Source organism: Podarcis pityusensis (assembly GCF_964106645.2).
Source record: "Podarcis pityusensis genome assembly, chromosome: 9".
In the NCBI taxonomy this organism is placed as follows: domain Eukaryota; kingdom Metazoa; phylum Chordata; class Lepidosauria; order Squamata; family Lacertidae; genus Podarcis; species Podarcis pityusensis.
Genome location: NC_138034.1, coordinates 11378353 through 11403575, shown reverse-complemented (window position 1 = coordinate 11403575; position 25223 = coordinate 11378353). Strand labels below are relative to the sequence as shown.

Genomic DNA, 25223 nt, shown 5'->3' with positions numbered 1-25223 from the left:
AAGCAAAATGCAGACCTGTTTTGCAAACTAGAATATTGAATTTATGCAAATATAGCTGTCCAATTAGATTCATAATAGAAGGCTGACATGCTTTTAGCACCCCAGGGGAACTTGTTTACAGCTCCAGTTTGCAGATTAATACCTGAAAGTTAAACCAGAGGTTAATTAAGTCCATCTGGTTGCAAATGACTTTGGAATGTTCAAGGAACAAGAAGATCTCATTTAGAAAACCAAAGTAAATAAAATAAAATAATAAGCAATAAAACTGTTTGTTTACAACGTGGTAGAGATGTACTATGCATCATAGTCATGGTACACCAATTACAATAATTTCTACAATTTACCATGGATTATCTAGTGGGGGACTTGTGTGAGACAAAACCTAATTATTAGTCTCAGGAAAAAAATATTCAAACAAGCAAGAAAAGTTTTATTAAACAAGAAAAGTTTATGAAACAAAGTCAGTCAGGAAATGCGTTTTTTCAGGTAGAAGACTTGCGGAAATGGAACAACACCAACTTCACCCTCTAAGCCAAAATGGTTATGACCTAAACGCTCACCCTCCCAAAATCAACCTATTTAAAACTCTTCCAATCTAGATTCCCCCAACCCAACTCTGCAAATAGCAGAAAGAATTACACTCGTTTATCACACAAAAATCCAAGAATAAACCCCAAATACCTACACCTCCCCTCCTCAGTCGGGGGGTGGGGAATTCCCAACATAGAACTATACTACATTGTCAACCAAGTGCACCACATAATCCCATACATTTTAGAAGACTAGACAAAACATTGGGCACACTTGGAGAGAGACATCATCAAAAATACCTCCACCACAGCATACCCATTCTTCCCAAACAACCTAAGGAAAATCCCCACACTAAACAGGTTCACACAAACCATACTTAAAGCATGGAAGGAAGAAGCAGGTAAACTGTCTCCAACTCCATCTCCACTAATTTCCCTGGCTCACCACCCATTATTCCACCATGCAGCACAAAACTCCCAGATAAAAACCTGGCAAGCCAAAGTCTTATACCACCTAGCAGACCTCTACAAAAATAACAAACCCACACCAACACAAGAAATACAAGACAAACTAGGGGACACCCAAATGCCCTGGCTAACACACCACCAATTACATGCCTTCTTCAACAATCCAGTAGTAAAATCAGCAGCAACTAGGCCCTTGACAACCTTCGAAAAGCTTCTCCTAACACGGCAAGGGGATAGTATCCACAATATTCAAAATAGTGCTCCAAAATCCCACAAACCCCCTCAATGGAATAAAAATACAATGGGAGGACGACATAGGCTATGAGATTAACGCCACCCAATGGACTAGAATGTGGTCTAAACTTCCCTTTAAATCCATCTCAGATAAAAGAAAAGAACACACCCTGAAACTCATTTATACCATGGAAACTAGCGCTGATACACCCAGGAGCCTCACCAAAATGCTGGAGAGGTGACACTTCCACCGGCACATATTTCCACATGTGGTGGGAATGTCCCAAAATCCAACTCTTCTGGACATCAGCCATACAAGAAATATGCAAAATAACTAAGCAAGTATTAGAAGTCACCGCACAACTGGCCCTACTGAACATCTTCCAAGTTAATAATGCCCACTCACATCACAAAAAAGCTCATAACCCACCTACTGTCAGCAACCAGAAGCATCATAGCCAGACATTGGAGACATGTCAGGAGTAAACATGGACCAACAGAAAAGCCATAATAGAAGAACCAACCAATAAACTGAAACTGACACGGGGACAATAGAAGAAGACACCTTTATCACATACATAGTCCAACAAGATAACAAGAAGAATCTGTTCACAGCTACAAATCAATCTGGCTAACCTGATCCAAATATGTACACACATAAACAAATCTCACTACAGCCAACCACTCCCTAGACCACCCCCAACCTCTCTTACCACCAAGGAAATACAACAAGCAAATAGCAAGAGAACCCATACGTGACACTGACACAAAACCCCAAACATACACTAAGAAGAAGAATAGAAGCATTAGTAACCCACCCCACTCACCATTCCCCCATCCTCCGCTTTTCTTCCCAACCTAATATTGCATGCAACACTAATGTTTCACAAGGAATGAAACTGATCTCTAGAAAACACAACTTGAAAAAAGAGACAATGCATGTATTTATATATATTTTTAATAAAAATATATAAACAAGCAAACAGCAATACAGGGAATGACCAACTGACGCAAAATCGCACGCACACACACAGCACCGAACCTGTAAATGACCCTAAAATGTCATTAAAGGGGCAATACAGGAGAGGAGCAGGACGCTTTACACGGGGTCTGGAATGTAACCCCTGTGCAAAACTAGGATTGCCTGTAAGAAAAACTTCCTTAACTAAGCATAAGAGGGGGCTGATGTTCAAAGACTCAAAATCCTACTTAAATAAAATAGTGCAAAACCATCCTTACAAAAAAACAACAACAAAGCAACAAAAACAATACACAGCAAAATGTACTACACAATGTGCTAAATCTTTACACAAGTTTCTGCAAGTAGGCACACAACAAACCACAACTCTTAACATCACCACCTTTCAAGCAGTAGAGCAGAGTTGCTGATGAGAGCTGATATAGCATAATGACTTAGAATGAACTGTGAACCAAAGTATTCCAAGACTGAAATCTAGCATCATTTTTGATCTCATTATGTATGAAGATTTCACTTAGCCTTTCGTCTGCAATACGGAAACAGCAACACTGTCGTACCTTGCACAATTGTTGTAAGGATTCCCAAAGAGCTTTACACATTACAACCTGCTATATAAATGCTATCTGTTGTTGTTTTTTATTGCTCCACAGACCACATTGACTCAGCTCCTTGTTAGCTCTGGCTTGCCTCTCCAAAACCAGACCTTTCTGCAACCTCCTGCTGACTCCAAATTGCCTAGAATACCCTGCTATGACAAGCAGCCAACAACTGAGCTCGTGACCTTTGCCTGCAGGTCCCTTCTCCCCACGGCTTCCAGTCCTAGGTCAAGACAGTAATTAAATATGGTCTGTTGTGTTCACTAACAAGAGCAGTAAAGACTGAAGAAAAGGGACCAGTACAGCTTTCAGTATCTTACCTTCAGATGTTTTCCAGCGTTTCCACAGATCTTCAACGGTGATGTGTTTGTCTTCCCGGTGTAGATGGTTGTGCTTATTAGAAGCGTCTTTATATTTCATATCTTCTCTGATAAACTGGAAAAGAAAGAAAGTTAGGTCAGAGAGTTCTTGCAGCTAAGACACTAAAAGTGGTGGGTTAAAGGTAAAGGTAAAGGGACCCCATTAGGTCGTCGTGACCAGCTCTATAGGCCGAGGGAACTGGCGTTTGTCCGCAGACAGCTTCCAGGTCATGTGGCCAGCATGACTAAGCCACTTCTGGCGAACCAGAGCAGCCACGGAAACGCCGTTTACCTTCCCGCCAGAACGGTACCTATTTATCTACTTGCACTTTGACGTGCTTTCGAACTGCTAGGTGGGCAGGAGCAGCGACCGAGCAATGGGAGCTCACCCCGTCTCAGGGATTCGAACCACCAACCTTCATGATCTGCAAGTCCTAGGCTCTGTGCTTTAACCCACAGCGCCACCCGCGTCCCTAACAGTCGTGGGTTACAAACCCCCAAATTGGTGGTACTTAAAAAGATCCACTTGGTACTTCATCACCAATTTCCCCTTACTTCCATTCACAATTCTCAATCCTTCATTTGTCATTAGATGCTCATTGTAATTCAGAGAACGCAATGGTTTCAGTACAGTTCAATACAGTACAGGCAGAATATCCACATCTGTGCTCCTGAAAAATGTGGAGCGACTTGCATTGCACTAGCACTGTAGAATTAAGTGCTTTTGAATTGTTGTTTTTAAAAACAGTAATAGAATCAAACTCTTTCCTCACTGCTTTATGGCCATACCTTTATGGTCTCACACAGGTTCAACCTTTGATCATGACTGCTGCTTCAACCAAATTATTATACAGTTTTTCCTAGTGTTTTTGTTGCTTGGTATTTCAAAATAAAAAAATTCCTTCCAGTAGCACCTTAGAGACCAACTAAGTCTATTATTGGTATGAGCTTTCGTGTGCATGCACACTTCTTCAGTAACTTGGTATTTCAAGTTACTTTTAAATGCTGATTTGCATTACCCAACTGACGCAGGTCAGAGTTTGAATCTGAAAATGAAAAGGGCCTCCCATATGAATGCTTCTTATTCTGAGAACCGCCCTGAGACCTCCAGGTATAGGGTGGTATATAAATTCAATTAATAATAATAATAATAATAATAATAATACAGTGGTGCCTCGCAAGACGAAAATAATCCGTTCCGCGAGTCTCTTCATCTAGCGGTTTTTTCGTCTTGCGAAGCAACCCTATTAGCGGCTTAGCGGATTAGCACTATTAGCGGTTTAGCGGCTATTAAAGGCTTAGCGGCTTAGAAAAGGGGGGGGGAGTGAAAAAAAATCACAAGACTCGCAAGACTTTTTCGTTTTGCGAAGCAAGCCCATAGGGAAATTCGTCTTGCGAAGCGCATCGAAAAACGGAAAACCCTTTCGTCTAGCGGGTTTTTCGTCTTGCGAGGCATTCGTCTTGCGGGGCACCACTGTAATACAGCAGTGGGCTAGATTATTTTTATATAAACCATTAAATTGGGCTTTTTTTGCTTTGGTACTGGACTCAATTCTCAATATTCTCTAGTTGGCCTCTGTTATTTTCTCCGACCAATAGAGAACCTACAAAGGACTCTATAAGGGTTCTTGTGTCCCCCATAAGGGAATTAGGGCAGATTTTTGTTTATTACACAGGGAACCAGGCAGAGGGCCTTCTTGGTAGTGGCACCCGCCCTGTGGAATGCCCTCCCACCAGATGTCAAAGAGAAAAACAACTACCTGACATTCAGAAGACATCTGAAGGGAAGACATCTTCCCTGTTTAGGGAAGTTTTTAATGTTTAATAGACTATTGTATTTTAATATTCTGTTGGAAGCCGCCCAGAGTGGCTGAGTATAACTAATTTATTTTTATTCTTCTTATTATTATCATTATCATCATCATCATCATCATCATCATGTGTGTGCAAGCACAGTACAGCAAGTTACTGACAGCACAAATCTGAAACCAGAGAGGAACTTAGAAGGATGTGGGCTGACCCTGAGAGTGGGAGGGAGGCTGCATTAACAACACTGATCCCCCAACCCCTTGTGGAAGCTGTGCTGTTCTCCTTTGCCTCTGAAAGGAGGATGCAACTCTCCCTGGCACAGGGGAGAAGGAGCTGTTATTTCACCCTAGGGCTCCTTCATGCTTGATCTGGGATCTAGTGGGCTGCCTTTAAAAGTATGGGAAGCTGCTGGGGTGCAGCACTGTCAGAGGAATACATTTAGAAGGGCTTGCTCCTTTGGCAAGCCGCTTTGGCAAACAGAGAGGCTGCAAGGAAAGGCTGCTGCTGCAGCAGCATTTGAGACACTGAAGGAAAGGTCTTTGGCTGCATGAAAGAAGAGAGTTTAAAACCTGTTTAAGTAAACACATAAAACCTGTCAGGGATGTGGAGACTAACTAAAACAATGGATTACAGTTCTGTTGAAACGGAAGCATACCAACTGAGATTGTGATGTAGATATGGACATTTAACTCTTTAAGTAGCCTTGACCTTGATAGAAATAAGATTACTATTTGACAGCTTATTTGGGAAACATATTTGACATTACTCCTTGCAAGCATTACTCCTGTGCAACCTAACTTCTGGTTTTCCCAGGCCAAAACTGTACAGTGTACACCGATAAAATTGTCACTAAACACAGGAACTATCAAACCGAATCAATTAAACTAAACATATCTAAATGAACTTGAGAGACTTTATAAGCATTTTGGGCATGCACTGGCTGTGACTGAACAAGCTAGAGTTCGAAATTACATCACCTTGGACTACTTAGAGTGAGTTTTGAACTTACTTAAAACACATTGGACTGACTTAAATTGAAAGAAACATTAGTGACCAGATTTGGCAAAGAAACAGACCATCTTGATTTCTTAGATTTTAAAGAAATGGATGAATATCCTCTATGAGTTATTTGATTTACATATATGGATAATATTCATTATACTCTATCGAATGAACTGATTTTTAAAAGACATATATTTCAGCTAAGAATGAATGAATATAACCTTATATAGAAGTGTAAGGTAAAGATAAAGGGTAAAGGACCCCTGAAGGGTTAAGTCCAGTCAAAGGAGACTATGGGGTTGCAGCGCTCATCTTGCTTTCAGGCGAGGGAGCCAATGTTTGTCCACAGACAGCTTTCTGGGTCATGTTGCCAGGATGACTTCACTGTTTCTGGCGCAATGGGACACTGTGATGGAAACCAGAGCGTACGGAAATGCCGTTTACCTTCCCGTCCCAGCAGTACCTATTTATCTACTTGCACTGGCATGCTTTCGAACTGCTAGGTTGGCAGGAGCTGGGACAGAGCAATGGGAGCTCACTCCGTCGTGGGGATTCGAACCACCGACCTTCTGATTGGCAAGCCCAAGAGGCTCAGTAGTTTAGAGCACAGCGCCACCTGCGTCCTTATAGAAGCGTATTGGGTGTTAGGGGAGAGGGTAGTACCTCTGGTGAGGAACACATCATGCTCCTTCTGGGGTAGTCTGTCCACCTTTGGTCCCCACCCGGCACTAAACTCTCACCTGTGGCTCCTAGAAACTGTCAGCATATCACAGCAGCCACACCCTGGGAAACTGCTTTGACTGCAGCCTCGGCAGGCCCCGTTGAGCCCATCAGAAGGCGTGCAGGGTTCCATCGGGCCTCCTCCCACCGTCTGACATCACAAATGCTGCACACATGATGTCGCGCACACACTGCACACGTAATGTCACATGTACACACATCTCTCCCCCCCTCCCCATGTTGACTGGAACCCGGCACACCTCGGCATGGGAAACATTATATTCTTTCTGCCTCTAGTATTTTTTATTGGAACCTCTGAAGGCTTGCATTCTTCTAAAATCTAAAGTTGCCAGTAAGTCTCACGAGAACAAGAATAGACTTGCAAAGTATGTATCAATTTTAGCAGCGCAGCTAATGCGCTCCAAATATTTAGGGGGGGGGGTTCATCTCTAGCTTCTGAACAAGCAACATACATGCTGCCATTATAACTGGATAATCATTTCCTAACTGAATTTTTTAAGGCAGGAATACAAAGCAAGTTTTTAAATATGCTGAAAAACTTGAACCCCAAGTTACACCAGAAAATCCTGGAGATCCAAATCATATCATTTTCAAACCTGGTTTGGTACTTTAGCAAGATTCAACTCTTTGGAAGTGGAAAACTAGTAATAGGAACAGGTTGAAACCTCCCTGTGATTTAAAAAAAACAACTATCTGCAGAGAGCTTTTTTAAAAAAAAAATGGGAATGTTTAAAAGCTAATTCTTCCATCCACAGTCTAAAATGGTGGAGTCCTTCTACCACCTCACTTTGCTCATAGGAAGACCCAGACAAAAAAATCATTTTTTTCCAAGGAACCTCAAGGACATAAGTTTAGAAACTTATGTATATTAGAGTAGCAAGGAAAAATACAGATAGCTTCCCTTTTTTTGCATGCCCAGACTGGTAGCAAAGATCAGACGCTCTCTAGTTTTAAAGATGTAATGGGGAAAGAAACTGATCTTTGCTACCAATTTGGACTGTGTTAGACTACAACCTCCATAACTGAGCCAGTGGACATAGTCTCCGATGTGATGTTGAGCAGCCTTTCACAATAAGTGTGGGGGAAATATCCAAATGCTTTTGCTCTGTATTAGGAAACACAATGAATGCAGCCAAACATTCACAATACTCACAGTCATTCAACCACAAAAAAAGGATTGGGGAAGTTGGATTTTCTGAAAACAAGGCTCATCACTTCTAGCATAAACCATCAAGGACACTTCCTTTTACGTAAAATGTTCTTACTTTCATTTGGCAAGCCTGGTCTTGTTCTAGCAAGTAGTCTTTGTGAAAAGAAAAGAAATGGTATCCTCAAAAGCCCCCAAATTCAAAATACAAACCAAAGTGTTAAATGCTGCTTGGAAATATTTGGGATCACACTCCTAAAGTGGAATGTTGACATATTGATACCAACATCTACAAATTCTTACTCTAGCCAATTTAGTTGCTGCAAAAGAAAAGCACCTTTTGGGATCGTAGTCCCAAGGCATAAAAAAAAAGCCTACTTGCAAGTCAGCAATAACAGCAACCATTTATTAAAATGGGCTTTCCAAGAGACAATGAGATAATTTCAATCGTCAGTTAAAACACATCAAGCTGAATGTAGAATGCCTCACAATTGTAACCAGCCTGCAAATGAAGCTTAGCCTCACTTTTTAAATTTTAAAATCCTCGGTATTTGTGATATGTAGTTTCTCACTAGCACATTAAGTTGCTTTGGCTTTAAGTCCAGGAACATTTCCAATGGTCCTAGAACGCAATACCAAAGGCAGCCCTACTACTTTTCTTAGGAGGCTCTAAGAATGGCAAAATGCACAGGGAATTAATTTTTTCCAAAAAAAAAAAAAAGATTCATACTCTACCATACAATCAGCAGTCTCCAAGAAGCTTTTACATAAGACTAACACAAGGGACACAGGTGGAGCTGTGGGTTAAACCACAGAGCCTAGGACTTGCCAATCAGAAGGTCGGTGGTTCGAATCCCCACGACGGGGTGAGCTCCCGTTGCTCGGTCCCTGTTCCTGCCCACCTAGCAGTTTGAAAGCACGTCAAAATGCAAGTAGATAAATAGGTACCACTCCGGCGGGAAGATAAACAGCGTCTGTGTGCTGTTCTGGTTTCGCCAGAAGCGGTTTAGTCATGCTGGCCACATGACCCGGAAGCTGTACGCCGGCTCCCTCGGCCAATAAAGCGAGATGAGCGCCACAACCCCAGAGTCGGTCATGACTGGACCTAATGGTCAGGGGTCCCTTTACCTTTACCTTTAACACAAGTACAGCACAAGTACAAAAAAAATCAAGCTCCAAACCGCATCAACCTAAATAGTAGCTTATACAATTCATTAACAGCATAGTTATTTTATGCCACTCTAAGCCTAGAATAACAAAACAGTTTTCATCTACTGCCTGAAGGATAACAGAGCGGGTAGCAGGCAAGTTCACACAGATGGGTTTCCTAACATCTCTGATGCAATTTCCTGTGGATATGGCAGGTGGTCCAGGTCAATCAGTAGAATGCTTAAGTGATTCAGTCTGCAGAAACAATCACATTTAAATTCCCCTTTCCACTGGACAGTGTTCATTCCGCTTGTTGGCATTCCTATCCATGAAACAATTGGATTGATGGCTTTACTGCAAATGGAAAACTCAGAACAACTGCCTGAACACAAACTAGAGTTCATTTTAGAGCCTACTCTGTGGAGGTAAATGAACCAAAGAATGCACAAGGACTTCCAGGAGACTAGCTTTGAAAGCAGGCGTCCTACAGACTTGAGTGGATCAAATAGATCCCTCAACACACCACCGCCAATTCTTTTCAAAACCCCTTTCTACAGGTAACACTGCTTGCCTCAGATGCAAGGTGTTCAAAGAGCTGTAGCCTACAACCTGAAGTTTGGATCTAGACAACCGCAACAACTCCTGTGTTGCAATTCTCTCCTTCTGGGCCACAGTACTCAGCCAGAAGGTAGCAGTTCAATTCCAGGCATTTGTAGATGATGCCAATTACGTGGACCCATTTCAATCTGGCTTCCAGCTCAGATGTGGCACAGAAACTACCTTGGTCATTCTGTGGGTGGCATGCAAAAGGATAAGGGCAGGGGTGTGAATCTGCAGCTGCTTCTCAGTATGAAAGGTTTCTTTCGAGACCACCTCTCTGGGATGAGTATGTTCATGTTTACTCTGGTGGGCGTATTCAAGAAAGTGGAGCTGAGGAAAAGTAGTTCACTGCTATGTGTTCCCCAGGCTTCTAGTCCAGTCCCCATCCTACTGAAAATTGTTGATGGAGCTGCTGGGTGAGATTTTTCTGATATTTAGAGTAAGGGATCATTGGTATGCTATTTCTCCTTTTCATCTGAACAAGTAAAGGCAGTGGAAATTATGAACAGGTGCCAAGAATGAACAATGCCCTGGTCTAAGAAACTGAGGCTTAATCTAGATCGGGATGCTGTGGACATGACATCTGACCTGTTCTGGATGGAGTTGCACTCACCCTTAAAGAGCATGTTGGAAGCCTCAATGTATCTCCAGGAACCTATACGATCTAGCACTTTCACTAGATGCTCAAAACCAGTGACGCAAGCACATTTACTAGCCAGGCACTTCCTAGACAGATATATGTTTTATACGTTTATTCACACTAGATTACTAGCGTGGGGGGGGGGGGTTGCCTTTGGAGACTATCCAAAAACCTCTAGCTGCTTCAGAACATAGCAGCTAGATTATTAACTAGAATGTGCCAGCCTAAATATCTCATCTGTCTTCCAGTTTCATGACTGGCTTCCAATGTTACTCCAGGCACAACTGAAGAAGCTTTAATGCTCTAAACAGCTTGGTACAGAGGTAGTTGTGCCTACCCAGTTTTTCAGATCTGCTTCAGGGATTCTCCCTCCAGGTGGGCCAGGCTTTAGTGGTCAGAAGGGTGGCCATCAAAAAGACAACCCTTCCAGTGTTGGACCTTGTCTGTGGAATAACTTCCCAAGCAGATCTGTGAGGCACAAATATTGTCTTTTTAAGATGACAGGTTAAGGGATATATCCACCAAAGTGCTACTCAGAGTAGATGAAAAAAGAACTTAAGTTAGTCATGCCCATTAAAATTAATTAATATAATAGAAGCATCAAGTTGTAGTTGCAAGGGAACACGAGGGTCATCTAGTCCAACCCCCTGCAATGCAGGAATCTTTGCCCCCAAATGAGAGGCTTGTCAATATGTCTACTCTGAGTAGGACTAGCATTGGCTATAACCCTAAAACTTTTCATTTTAAATAATTATTTACAATTTTCTGCTTTTATTGTTAATAATTAATAAACACAATTTACTGTATTTTTCCATCTATAAGACACGTCTATGTATACGACGCCCCCTATTTTTGAGGGCTCAGGTTTAAGAAAATGGGGGAGATGTATCCATGTATAAGACACCCCCTAATTGCTGACATTACTTTTTAGGAAAAAACCCTAGTCTTATACATGGAAAAATACGGTAAGTGGCATACACAGATTAAAATCAAGACATTCTCCATCTGCAGAGAGATGGAGAAGGGAAAGGAAAAAAACAAACTTAGGCAACAGTTCTTAAACTTATAATGAAATGTAAATAGTTCACAGAGAGAAGCCAACTAGAGCTAGCCTTTCAGCTAAATCAATGGAATGGGCTCTGCCCATCTCTTTGGCAGGGTTAGCCAGGTTGAATGACTAATATATTTTCAATGCTGTATGGGGTTCTGCTTTGTCAATTTAATTTGTGCTTTTTAGTTGTTTTAGTTGGATGACCGATAGAAAGCTGCTTTGGAATTTGATTTTTTTTAATCTGCAACCCATGTTCCATGAAAGTAGGAGAAATCTAGCAACATTATGACACACTATGAAAGCTGAAAACAATGTTTTAGTATGACTGGAGGAAAACATTCCAACACTCCTATGTAGGTTTTGCTAAATGTTTCCAATGGATTCTCTTCATTTGATATGTAATGACATAGAGTTAGGTTTTTTAAAAATCATAAATAAAAGGTTTAACACAAAATTGTCTTGAATTGGAGTAGTATTGTCACAGGAGCACTATTGCCAGAAAAATCAATAGCTATGTGGCCATTTCCAAGCTCAATTTGGATCAATAAATGTAAGTTCATTGTAATAAGCATTAACTGTTTTTCCTTAATATTCACACATTGAATGCAGGATTGAAATCTGTACAGTATATGAACCCGCTTTATAGAGTCAGGCTGTTGATTCTTCTTGGGAGACAGCTTTCCAGAGTCTCAGACATATGTTTCCCCAAATACCTTCTACCAACTATGGGGAAGGTGGGGGGATGCTGAATCACATACATAAGGGATGTCCATTTGTGATTTGTTTTTATTATCCTATAAAAGCTGATCAAATGCTCAGTAAACCCAGTTAGAAGAGCCTGCTGGAACAGATCAATGCCCCATCTAGTCTGTGGCCACAGCAAGCAGGACATGAACGTAAGAGAAGTCTTCCCTTCTGCAGTTTCGAGGAACTGGTACAGTGGTACCTTGGTTTACGAACTTAATCCGTTCCAGAAGTCTGTTCTTAAACCAAAGCTGTTCTTAAACCGAAGTGCGTTTTCCCTAATGAGGCCTCCCGCCGCCGGTGCCCTTCCACCGTTCGGCTTCCGTTTATAGACAAAAGTAAAGTTCGCTAACCGGAACACTACTTCCAGTTGTGAACACTACCGAATAGTTCGTAAACAGGGCTGTTCTTAAACCGAGGTGTGGCGTTCGTACAGAGCCCCCGGTTGTCTCACGGACTATTGACCCGTACACCACTAATCCGCTGCCACCAACGAGATCCTCCCTGTAAAATCACTTCAGTCTCAGTCAGCTTCTCAATTGATAAAGAAGAGTGTATTTTATTTCAGACACAAACAAACTTTTACGGCATTCCAAAGGTGGTTGATCTTTACTTTCTTAGTCTTATTTTCCTCTCTATCTCTTCTACCTCCCCACACTCAAGAACCCACTGCCCTAACTGTCTCTCTATTACCAACTGCCTTTCCCAACCAGCCAACCCGCTAAAACCAACCAACTACCCACCAACAACTCCCAATGAACTCCACCCAGAACTGGTTTTATAGTCCCACTGACTTCACCCCCCCTAGGTCCTGCCTGGGCAACCTGTTTAACTATTTACCTCCAGCACTCTCTCTTATGTTAACGTCACACGAGGTACCACTGTATCTTAAAATAGTCGTTTATACTCTGTGGCATGAGTTGAAAGCATACAGCATTTAAGTTCACCCCACTTTTTCTAGTCTGCTTTAGCATAAAGTCTGTCCATAGCATGGGAGAGAGGGGAGGACTCAAAACGCCTCTTCCTTACACCTCCAACCTTGTTATACAAGCTGCCCTAAATCAAGAGGAGCAGAAGCAGCTGAGAAATTCACACCTTCTACTGCCTTTCATAGTGACTGCTACACTGGAGGCCAGGACATGCTCGAGACCGAGGAGTAAGGGTCAAGTTCGTACCATCGGCAGCTTTCCTGTACCCTGCCCTACATTCTGTATTCCTAAATGTGCAACTTTGTTTCTGACAGCATTAAAATGAATGTGACCATTTCCCACTTTCCCATCGGGCACAGTGCTATTTTCCCCCCAGTTATAGTAGCAATTGTGCTTGAAAATGCATGATATTCTCCTTGAATGTTTGTTAACATTCACAATCCCTATCCTATAAAAATTCCATGTGTGATTTTCTCTGCACTACTGGTTACAACTGGACTTTCCACTTCACCATCGGGCACAGTGCTATTCTTTTCCAGAGTTATAGTAACAATTGCGCTTGAAAATGCATGATATTCTCCTTGAATGTTTGCTAACATTCAAAATCCCTATAAAAAGTCCATGTGTTATTTTCTCTGCACTACTGGTTACAACTGAACTGCCAAACTTTTCACAGCATTGTTTTTAATGCCAAATAGTTATCATCAAAGTACGGCTAAATTTTGAAAATTTAACATGACTAAATTGTAGGCGTTAATTTGGTGTTTTTAAAGAAAGCATGTTCTTGGCCCGCTAACAAAACTTTTTAATAGACTAGCGATCCTTAAAGAGGCTCATGAATATAGTAGAGTTTCCTATGAAGTGATATGATGCAAAATTGTATATGAAAAAAGCAAACAGCTGTAGCAGGGTAAGAAAAGCAGTGACAGTAATACACTATGGACAGCTGTATAAGCTGAAGACTTGGCACTCCTACTCAAAACTTTTTAAAAGCAGTGCTTTGTCAAAGTAAGCACAGAAAATCCAGCAAGATTCTCTTCCATTTCTATTTCCCTTGTTCTCTACTTCACTAATAATCTTCATACAGTTTACTAAAAATAGAATTCGGTAACATTTTCTTATTGCAAAGTAAATCAAAATACTTAGTCTGCTAAAATATAGATTACTGTTTAGTCTTAAAACTTGGCACTTATTTTGGCATAATACTTTACATCACTATGGTTGTGTAAAGATTGTTTACTCTCTCATAGTTTCTGCTTCTTTGGGGAAGCAACTATCATTATATTGAGAAGGCTCCCTCTGTGCAGCTCTGCAGGTTCTTTTGCAGATTAGCACCTGGACAGAGAATAACCCATTGGGCTGTCATACTTACCAACAACTGCAGCTTAGTCGTACTCAGCCCAGTGTTCCAGGGTGTAGAAGGGTATCAGGGGTAAGGTTGGAGCTGGGAGGGGTGCAAAAAAGGGTCTCTTAGAGGGGGGAGAAGGGGACATATGGAAGGATCTTTTCCGGGAGTGATTGGGGGGGGAGGGTTTCAGGGGGTAGGGGGCATATTTGGGGGTGGGCTGAAGGGAGAAGGAGCAAAGGAGGGGGGCAAGGTCTGAGGGGGACACAGGGGGAGGGGGGAAGGAGGGAGGGGGATATCTTCAGGGAAGATCTCAGGGGGGAGGGGGCATATTCGGGGAGGGGGAAGGCGGGAGGGGGATATCTTCAGGGAAGATCTCAGGGGGGAGGGGGCAAATTCAGGGAGGGGGGAGGCGGGAGGGGGATATCTTCAGGGAAGATCTCAAAAGGATTGATATGTTTCATAGACAGCTGAATTGGTCTATTTCAATATATTTGACTATAAACGGTAAGCAAAATTTTCTTCTTTGTAAGTTCATTAGTAGCAATGAACGGACGACAATTGTAAATATGACCTTAGACGAGTATGGAAGTTTCAAAGGATCTTGTTTTGCTTCCTAATGCAAGTAAATTAGATCATTAGTAGAGTATCAGCAAAATTTCTGGTTCAAAATTTTCCAGAAAAGCTACACCACTAATGTAAAGCATAAACTCCATAGCTGCAAGGGGTATAACAAAACAGTGGTAAGTTAATTGTTTATGTGCTCCTTTTCATACAAAATTCCATTTTTAAGGAAGATATTCAGAGTAATATATTTTCTTCACGTACCTCGTCACTTTCATCTACTTCAATGCCCCCATCTTTGTCATCATCCATTTGTTTATGAATTGTGCGAAGAGCTTCCAGGCTGTATTTATCTTCCTCAGTGAAACATGGTGGACTCAATAAATGGCAAGGATCTAAAGGACAAAAATCAGAAACAATTCTTAACAATTTGGGCTTCAAGAGGGAAATGGAGGAAACAAAACGTTACTTTCAAGTTTTTAGAAATTATTAATCTCAGTTCATAATAGTAGGGCCCAAGTTCCATGCTACTGAACTGTCATTGGCCCAAGTCCGCTTACCCTTTCAATGTGGTGGCACTGCAGAACGGCTGAGGCTCCACTGGGACCCCGAAAAGGGAATCATGACCTCAGTGCCCCTTCCTGATAGGTGGCAGAGCCATAAGCCCCCACCGCCTATCAGGAGCCGGATCCTGGCTTGCATCCTGGTTTGGCGAATGGGAATGCAGGCTTGGAGCTGACGAAGCGGTCTGCTCCATGGCTATTTAAACAGCCCTCACCTGGGGTCCTAGCTCATAGTCAAGGGCTTTGCTGTGGCTATGGTGGTTGCCATTTTATGGGGCCGGGTACGAATATGTCCACCAGGCAAATTGGCTCCAGCCGGTGGTTTTGCCTACTTCAGAGCAATCATCACATCTGGGTTGGGCATTGGGGCAATCCTTTATTTTGGATGGAGGGGAGGTTGTCGTCTCCACCTGCCCCTGCAAATGCTGGGGTATCCCATTAAAGGGATTTGGGGGGGGGGAGTGGACATGTCCGCGTGCCCAGGCACGCGGGCTGAAGGCACTCCCCCAGACAGTGGTCCCTGTGGGCGGTCACTCTATTTGATGTAAGTCTTAGGAACCCGCACCTGAATTGACCTACGAATCACTTCTGGTGGGCAGGCCAGAAGTATTCCGATTGCCCCATGCCCAAGCCAAACCTCTTTCATCTGTATTCAATAAAGTTGTGACCTTTTTCGGTCCAAACCAGTCTTAGTGGTCTTTTATTTATACGGGTTGGGGATTGGTGAGCAACATGCCAGGACCTGCAATTCACACACTCCTATATAGCATGGGAAATGCTTCACAACAATGCCATTACAGAGCGTACAAGAACACTGGACCACACAGGCTGAATCAGTTAACATAGGTTTTGCTCATCAAATCCCTGGCCTCTTCTTCAGCCACATGCTAATCAGGTAAGAATGACCCTCATGAGTGGCAATTCTAGTCTTCATATTCATACACACACACACACACACACACACACACACAAACACAACACACAGGAGTGTGTGAATAATAATAATCAAGATAGGAAGCTTTAAACAAAACAGAGCCAAGCAGTTCTATCCTGTTTCCACTTGCTGTTTTTATTTAATCCACTCCACTTGGTTTATTTAAACCAAAGACTTGTACACTGACCACTAATAATGAATCATATGTTGTAGATATTATTGCAAATTTATTATGCTATTTTTGCGATGTACAAATGACATTCGAAGACTTGGTCTTTTTATTTATACAGTTTATTATTCCTATGATCCTTGTTTATAAAATCCAGTAAAAGGTTACTTCAAAAAAGGGGGGAAATAATAAACAATAACAAACTAAAAAGCAGCAAGTACAAAATAACTTATTACTGGGAAGCAGCTGTTAATAGCTTCTCCAACATGAGTGTTTTTCATACAAACATACAACAGTGGGGGTGGGAGGTGGTAGGTGGGAAAGTCCACACACAATGTGGAGTGCAAGAGTGTAGAACAAATTTGCTGGAAGCACCCATTACAATAGACTAGAAGCGAACCAAGCTTCTTCATCCTATAATACTATGTTTTGGGCAGAACAGCTAAGTGGGATCTCCCTGCAGAGAGCTGGGGGCAAGAGGAGGTAGAAATGCCGGAAATGCAAATAAAGGAAGCAGAAGCAGCCGTGCAGTTAAAGAGGAAGTTGGGCAGCGGTGAGGTGGTACCAGTGGGTCACCAGTAGCTCCCTGACTGTACTACTAGGTGCCACAAGTCCTTCTTAATTTTCTTCCACAAACAGAAATTGTGGGCTTCCCATAGGCATCTGGATGCAAAAGGCCCTTGGTCTGATCCAGCAGAGCTCTTTGTATGATCTTATGCCGGCGTGTGCTGTTATGACCTGTCTGAATTTCCTTGCACAGCACAAAACATTCTCCCACAAAAGATTCTGCAGAAAACGGGGGAAAGGAGAAGTATTTAAGCATTCTGAGTAAATTAGTTCTTGGCATCCGACAAGGCCATCAAACGTAAATGTGCTTTCAATTTATTTTCCTGCAGGAAACATATTGTATACCACAGAGGAAATCTAAGTTATTGCTATTAAATGACAGCTTATCCAGAACGGAAGTCCTCTAATTAACTTTTAATTAACAGCTTTGGTCACCCTGTATGATGATCTCTGTCAGGAGACAGACAGGGGAAATGTCTTCATTTTCCTTGACCTCTCAGCGTCTTTCAATACCATCGACCATGATAGCCTTCTGGAGCAGCTGTCTGAGTTATGGGTGGATGGCACAGCTTTGTGGTCCTACTTGGATGGTCGTTTCCAGAGGGTGACGCTTGGGGTGTGCTCTTCGGCCCTGTGGTGCTCTCAATGTGGGTTCCTAAGGATTCAATTTTATCCCCCATGCTGTTTAACATCAACATGAAGTTGTCAGCAATATGCTGATGGCACATGGCCTTACTTTCTCTGGACCATTACTGTCTTTGGCAATGGACTGGATGAGAGCCAACAAACTGAAGCATAATCCAAACAGGACTGAAGCACTGTTAGTGGGTGGTTCCCTAGACCGCATGGATGGAAGGCTGCCTCCTTTTGTTTTTGTTCAAAAAAATGTATTGATTTTCCAGAATTTTTAAACAATCAAACAAACATCTTAACTGTACTTAATCCAATCTTAGTAACATTGTTAAGTGACTTCCTCAAATCCCCCTAGCTGAATTTCAGTGTATTTCATTGTAACAGTTTTCCAAAACCAATTTTCTCATAAAATTAACTTAATCACTTAACATCTTTCTTCCTTTTCATTTTAACTTTAAAGATATTATTCTCTAACATCACATATTTAAATCCTAGGCCTATCTGGTATCTGCAAGTTTTTCCAATTAAGTTATCTTAGCAGATTTAACTAAATAGTCTTTGAATTTCACCCATTCCGCCTGGTACTCCTCCTCCTTCTGGTCGCGGTCTCTTCCAGTCAGGTCAGCTAGCTCCAAAAAGTCCATCATCTTCATCTGCCATTCCTCCACTGTTGGGACTTCTTGTGTTGGAAGGCTGCCTCCTTTTGATGGAGTTAACCACCCTCTGAAAGAGCGGGTACACAGACTAGGGGATTTCTGCATCCTTTGCTGTCGCTTGGGGCTCAGTGGCCACAAGAAGCTCTTTCCACAGTGGGTTTTCTAGCTCTCCATTTGTATTTTCCTGCCAGTCACAGTAAAACCTGCTATGGAGGGAGTTTTTTAAGCCCTCCGCCTCACTTACTGGACTCTGGGATGGTCATGTGAGGGCCCTGGAGGCTTGCCCATCCTTTACAGAGTTCAGTAAGCAAGGTGCGGGGGGCAATGCCTGTTCCAGACAGGTAGGGATGGTCATGCAGAGGGAAGGTTCTGGATGTTCCTGGTTTTACATGGTTTTGTGTTTACACAAAGACCCTCGGAAGCAAACCCTCACATAAGCTGCAAGTTACCAGTACTAAATTTCATATCTCTTCACAAACATACATTGAATTGTCCCATACTTTGAATCATATTTCATCACAGCAGAGGCTAAACCTTTGTGATGATGCAAAAATGGCAAAATGCTGCTTTTAATCAGTTTCACTGGGGATATCAGCTGCATCTCTTCTCTGGCTACAGATATCAATGTTCTTTTAGAATCCAGTGTTGACAACTACAACATGTTTTAGATGAGGTTGTTTTTGAGAAGCAGCCTCATTACTTGTTAAGCACCAAGCAGTTCTGTTCTCAGGTACCTTTAATGGTTCTTAATGGCATTGGAGCCACAGCTATTTATCTTTTATCTGTTGTTTTTATTTTGGTCATAACTTCTGGCTTTATTGGTTTCTGTTTACAGGTTTATTTGCTGCTTTTATGGTTATTTGTGTCATTGCTTATTTTCTTATGTTTTTACTGTAAACTCCTTAAGACCGCTTTGTGAAAGGTAGGGTAAATACACCCATAAATTAAATGTGCAGGGGTACCACATTGCAAATAAAATCTAGATTCTAAAGTATGTCAAACCCCATTCTATTACACACACACACACACACAAATAATAATCAGGGAATCTGTATTGTAGCAGTGGGAGGGATTGGTTCTCACTTGCAGTCCACACCAAAGTAAGTACCAACTATGGTCACAGACATGAGGCATCCACTAAAGAGAGCCCAACGTTTTGTAATTAAAAGTTTATTCCTAAGACACTGGACTTACTTTTTACACAACTTGCTCCTCATAACCCTCTTAATTTTATAATGGACAAATAGGTCCTATTTTTCTCATGTAAAACGTTATGTGCTTTTTTACACAAGCGAGCGGAAAACAGTGTCGGTTCCCTTGAGCATTTGTCGAAAGAACACTTGATACCGCTCACAGATCAGGTTCCTGAAGGCATTCAAGAGTGAAGAACATGAAAGGAAAACAGTGAACAGTTTGAAATTAAGAAACAAGTCATTTTATGAAAAATAAAAGCCAGTTTAATTATAGCTGGGGTGGGGATTGATAAAAGTTAAAAAACGTAATTCTTAACAACATACCTATGTTCTATTTTACTTAAGACTAAAAGAATGCCTTTAGATTGTCAATATTATTCTTGCTATTAAAATTTTTTACTCTGTTCTTCTGCCCATAGAACACCCAGCAGTTAAGATGAAGAGAAGTACAATATATTTATAAGCAAATAAAATAAACACAGTTACAAAAAGGGAATGAAGAAAAAGCAATTTAGAACAACGTAATCTGAAAAAGCAGTAATCATGTTAAAAATAATTTTTGAAAAGCAATTGAATTATACAGTGGTGCCCAGCAAGACGAATGCCTCGCAAGACGGAAAACTCGCTAGACAAAAGGGTTTTCCGTTTTTTGAGCTGCTTCGCAAGACGAATTCCCCTATGGGCTTGCTTCGCAAGACGAAAACGTCTTGCAAGTTTGTTTCCTTTTTCTTAACACCGTTAATACAGTTGCGACTTGACTTCGAGGAGCAACTCATAGAACGCAGTGTACATAGTAGCCTTTTTTGAGGTTTTTAAAGACTTTGGTGATTTTTGAAGCTTTTCCAAAACTTCTTTTGCAACCATTTGGTAAGTTAAGCTTTTAAAACTTTTGGGGGGGGTTTGGATTTTGGGTTGGGGTGTTTGGAATTCAAGGACTTGGTGTTGGGGAGGGGTTTGCAAGAATCTGGAAGCTTGTGTGGTTTTTTCTGCATTTTTATGATTTTCTGTGACCATTGGGCAACTCTGCTGTTTTTTAAAAAAATTTCTGGGTTTGAATTTTGAAATGCTCTTTACAGTATGTGTGACTTTAAAGAGCACTTAATAAACTCTTGTTGTACCAAATTTGGCTTTGTTTGGACTTTTTTTGACCATAGGAACGCATTAATTGATTTTCAATGCATTCCTATGGGATTTCGTGCTTCGCAAGACGAAAAATTCGCTAGACGAAAAAATTTGCGGAACGAATTAATTTCGTCTTGCGAGGCACCACTGTACATTACTGCCATGTAAAAGTGGTTTCTATTTGTGTCTGAATGGACCAAAAGAGGGAGCCAGAGAGATCGCCCCTGAAGATGAGCCATAGCACTGGCACCATCACTAAAACAGCAGTATCTCTTATGCTCACTCATTTAACAGCCCAAAATGGTGGTACGGACTCCAAGGAAGTTCTTAAAGCCTGGGCAGGTCTGCATGGCAGATCAAGACCATTTAAAGACTTTCCAAAAACAAAGGGAACCAATCAAGCTGAAAAAAGACTGGAGTTAAACATGCCGATGATTAGCCAACACTCAAGAGTCCAGCTACCACATTTTGGACTAACATTTTAAATACATTTTCAGTATGTCAGAATTTCAAAAGATAGCCCCCATATACAGAACAGCGAAGTCATCTGGTCTGGAAATAACTGAAGTATGTATGCCAGGTTCATTTTCTCTAAGAGAACCAATTCTGAGACAAGCTTCGCAGAATTTTGTTTATGGGCATCTTTGATATCATGATGACAGATGCAATGTGTCACTAACACAATCACACAAGTCAAGAAGCGAGAGGAACAAGATGATGTTGAAAAGCAAGAAAACACCAAAAATATAGTTGTCAAACATTGGTTTAAATAAGAGGCTCTTTTCAAGAAATGTGAAAAATGGTGAAGAGATCATAATTTTTTGTGCACATGAAAAGCCTAGTATGGAAAATAGAAGAATAGCAATTTAAAGATTGAAAGACACAGGGCAATCTAGGCCACAGCACACACCATTTTTAACAAAGGGGGGGAGCAGTAAAAATACAAATCACAATACAATCACTAATGGTCAGTAATAAATGGGAAGAAAGCCCAATATTGAGGATGGGGGAGAGGGAGATAGCACCTCCAGGTGCAGAGAAATACCTTTGAGCCCAATGCAGGAGCCAATGCACTTCAGAAAACCTAAAACCACAGCATGTTTGTCTCTTAGCCTTCCTGATTAAGAGAACTCTTAAGAATCATGCAGAACATGCCTATAAAACAATCACACACTCCCATGCTAACTAATTAATTAATTTTATAATGAATGATTTTAGAGTGTTGTTTATGCTGCACTTTTGTACTGTTTTATTGTTGTTAGCCGCCCTGAGCCCGGCTTCGGCTGGGGAGGGCGGGATAGAAATAAAAATTATTATTATTATTATTATTATTATTATTATTATTATTATTATTACTCCATGCACCATAAAGAAACAGAGGCCGGTGAAACACATCTGGGGGAAGTTAAAGTTGTCTGGATGTATGGTAAGGGAACTGAATCTTTAGCTCCATGATTCCAAATGAGCAGTACACTAACACTGCCACCTCTGTGAAAACACCAGCACAAGAAAGAGATCACAAAACAGCAAGAGAGTAAAAAGAGGGAAAGTGGCAAGACCACTACAATTAGGTCAGTTTCCAGAGAGTCAATCTCTTCTTTGAACAGTCAACTCCAAAAGCCCCCTTTAAAACAAGCGTCCCATCAAGTCACTGGTTCCATTGTTTTAAACTTAACACAGCTGTTCAAGGAGGTCATGCTAACACAGGAGAGTTTGTCCTTACATGTAACCAGAGCCAGTTCCATTAAGGACTTTCAAGACGTAGGCTGATACCCTGGATTTGCCCTGGTATTCGACAGGGAAGCTAGTAAATCAGTGCAATAACATGTTCTCTACAGCCGCAGCTTAGTAGCTGTTTTCCAAATCAATTCCATCTGTAAAAACAATTACTATAATTTATGCATCACGACCGAAGAGTTTTTTATCTGACTTTTGGAACATAGGCTGAAGACCAAAAGGTTCTAAGGCTGCAATCCTATACCCACTTACCTGGAAATAAACCCCATTGACCACACAATGAGACTTGTTTCCCAAGCAGACATACAAAATTGCACTCTAAGAGCTGGAAGTGGTTGGACAGACACAGCTGCCATTAGCATAGAAGTAGGGAAGATCCGGGTTCAAATCCCAACTCACCCATTAACCTATTTGGGTGCCTTTGGGCCAGTTTCTTTCTCAGCTTAAGTTAGGGTTGTAGGGAGAATAAAATGGGAAAACTGGACATAAATGGAGTAGAAATGTGTACATATATTTCTTTTGTCCTACTGTTATCTATGAGCAAACAATTTGTAAAAACACAACCCAAACCTAACATGCTATTTGCTGTAGGCAATGGACAGTCAAGTATATACAGTATGGGCAATACTGCCATGACAACAAAATCATCTTCACAACTCTAAAAAAGCACCTTACTGTGACAATATATATACAAGAGAAAGGACAAGGTCTGTCTCAGCTGTTTCTGTTTAAGTGCAGTTTTCTACATCTTATGTACAGTACAACTGCTCTAGGGGCCAGTTCACATATTAAAATCTTCTCTGCCATATCTATTTGTGTACATTGGTACATCAATGTGTAAAGGGGAGTATAACCCCTGATACATAAAGGTAGCAGCTGCTATCTCTGTGATAGCAGAGGCTGGAAAAAAGTTCAGAGTTACGAGCCAACATGATGCAGGTGGTAAGTCCACCCTCTGATATGACAAGTGGCTAGCCAGGGTTTCCTTTGAAATGTAGTGATGAAAAGTCGTAAACACCACACTTGTAAGACAAGTGAGTAGTAAATGAGGATCCCCATTACACACACTGTCCTCACCATCTGGTAATCATTTACCACCTAATATATAGGCAACACAATTCAAAAGAAATATGCTACCTCCTACGAAAGAGTTGAATGCACCAAATTTAAAATTAAACCTGTTCTGCAGATGTACCCACAATTTTAGTTATGTAATTCTTCACTGTCAGTTTTCCAGGCACCAAAATGTTAGTGGCGATGCTAATATTTGCATAATGCATTTTACAGAAAGAGAAGGTTGTATCAGTGACTTCATTAAAACCCCAAAGCCATCTGCTATGCAGGCACATAGGAATGGTGCAATTTGACCATGGCCAGTGTTCAAAACTCCTATTGTTCCAGGCGCATTTTGCAACAGGGAATTTCATTAGTGCGAGCAGTTTCTGAGCTCTGGGAGCAGTATTGCACCCTAAGATTTCAGATTAAAACTGCAGAGTGGAAAGAAAGGAGGACCTTTTCCTGCCTCCCCACTTCCAGCTACTCTCTGAAGGCTGGAGAAGAGATAATCTTAAGAATATTAAAGGGGTGGGGCAGGGGAAGGACTAGGCCATGTGAAAAATGAACACAATGTTTTCAGCTTTGTATTCTTGTTATTTAAAAAATTGCACCTTGACATTCTGTTGTTGCACCCATAACCTAGGCTTAAGGTGCCATTTAGCTCCTAGCTTTCATATCTCAGTTTCTAACACTGACCATGACTCATCTCATGCCTTCCAGTAGCAAAATGTGGGACCGAAGACCAACTAGTACAGCAATGTGAAGGGGTCACCCAGAAAGAAGCAAGAAAATGAAAACAGATTACTGTACAGGTAGGTGCCTACCACTTGTGGCTTTACAGTCTAGGAACTCATGGCAAGAAACTGATGAGAGAAGAACCATTAACTTCAGAAGCATTTTCCCTTCTGCCTTGCCTTGGAAGATCTTGAAGTTTTAGAAAGTTTTCCCCTTTGCAGCTTGAAGGGTCCTTTCAGGTGTTTAATTCACACTGAAAAGCACTTCCACCAATCCAAAGTACACCCCCTTCAAGCTAATAAGTCTATTTAACAAGAGGGAATCAATAGTTCCACTCCATTCTGCCTTGGTCAGACCCCATGGCGAGTATTGTGTCCAGTTCTGGACATCACAGTTTCAAGAGGATGCTGACAAGTGAGAACGTCTGCAGAGGAGGCTGACCAAAATGATAGAAGGATCTGGAAACCAAGGCTTATTAGGAACAGTTGAAGGAGTTATGTAAGTTTGCTGTACAGGAGAGAAGACTCAGAGGTGATATGATAGCCATCTTCAAATATCTGAAGGGCTGCCACATGGAAGATGGAGCAAGCTTTGTTTTTTGCTGGTCCAGAGGGTAGGACCCGAACCAATGGATTCAAATTAGAAGAAAGGCAATTCCGCCTAAACATTAGGAAGAACTTTCTGATGCTAAGAGCTGTTCAACAATGGAATGGACTCCTTTGTGCTCTCCTTCACTGGAAGTTTTTAAACAAAAGTTGGATGGTCATCTGTCAGGCATTGTTTAGCTGTGGTTCCTGCATTGCAGGGGGTTGGTCTAGATGACCCATGAGATCCCTTCCAACCCTAAAATTCTGTGATTTCTAAGTTTGACATTTTGCAATACACATGCTCAAGGAAAGAATACTTTGGCTGCATTGTTCTGAAGTTCCTATCAGTATTCAACATATTCCCGGGTAAGAAAGAAATTGAAG

General features: G+C 41.5%; 1 protein-coding gene across 3 annotated transcripts in view; it reads right to left on the bottom strand.

Annotated features, from left to right (window-relative positions):
* STIM2 (stromal interaction molecule 2) overlaps nt 1-25223 on the bottom strand; it is an 88191-nt gene that overhangs the window by 31262 nt on the left and 31706 nt on the right. For 2 of the 3 annotated variants that reach the window (XM_081019954.1, XM_081019953.1), the window contains exons 2-3: nt 15152-15282; nt 3128-3242 (exon numbers count right to left, since the gene is read on the bottom strand). In XM_081019954.1, the coding sequence (XP_080876080.1) occupies nt 3128-3242; nt 15152-15199 (163 nt within the window). In that variant the 5' untranslated portion in view covers nt 15200-15282. Of the gene's footprint in view, nt 1-3127; nt 3243-6717; nt 6836-15151; nt 15283-25223 lie in introns of those variants that run through there. The other variant, XM_081019955.1, reaches the window with a different exon arrangement.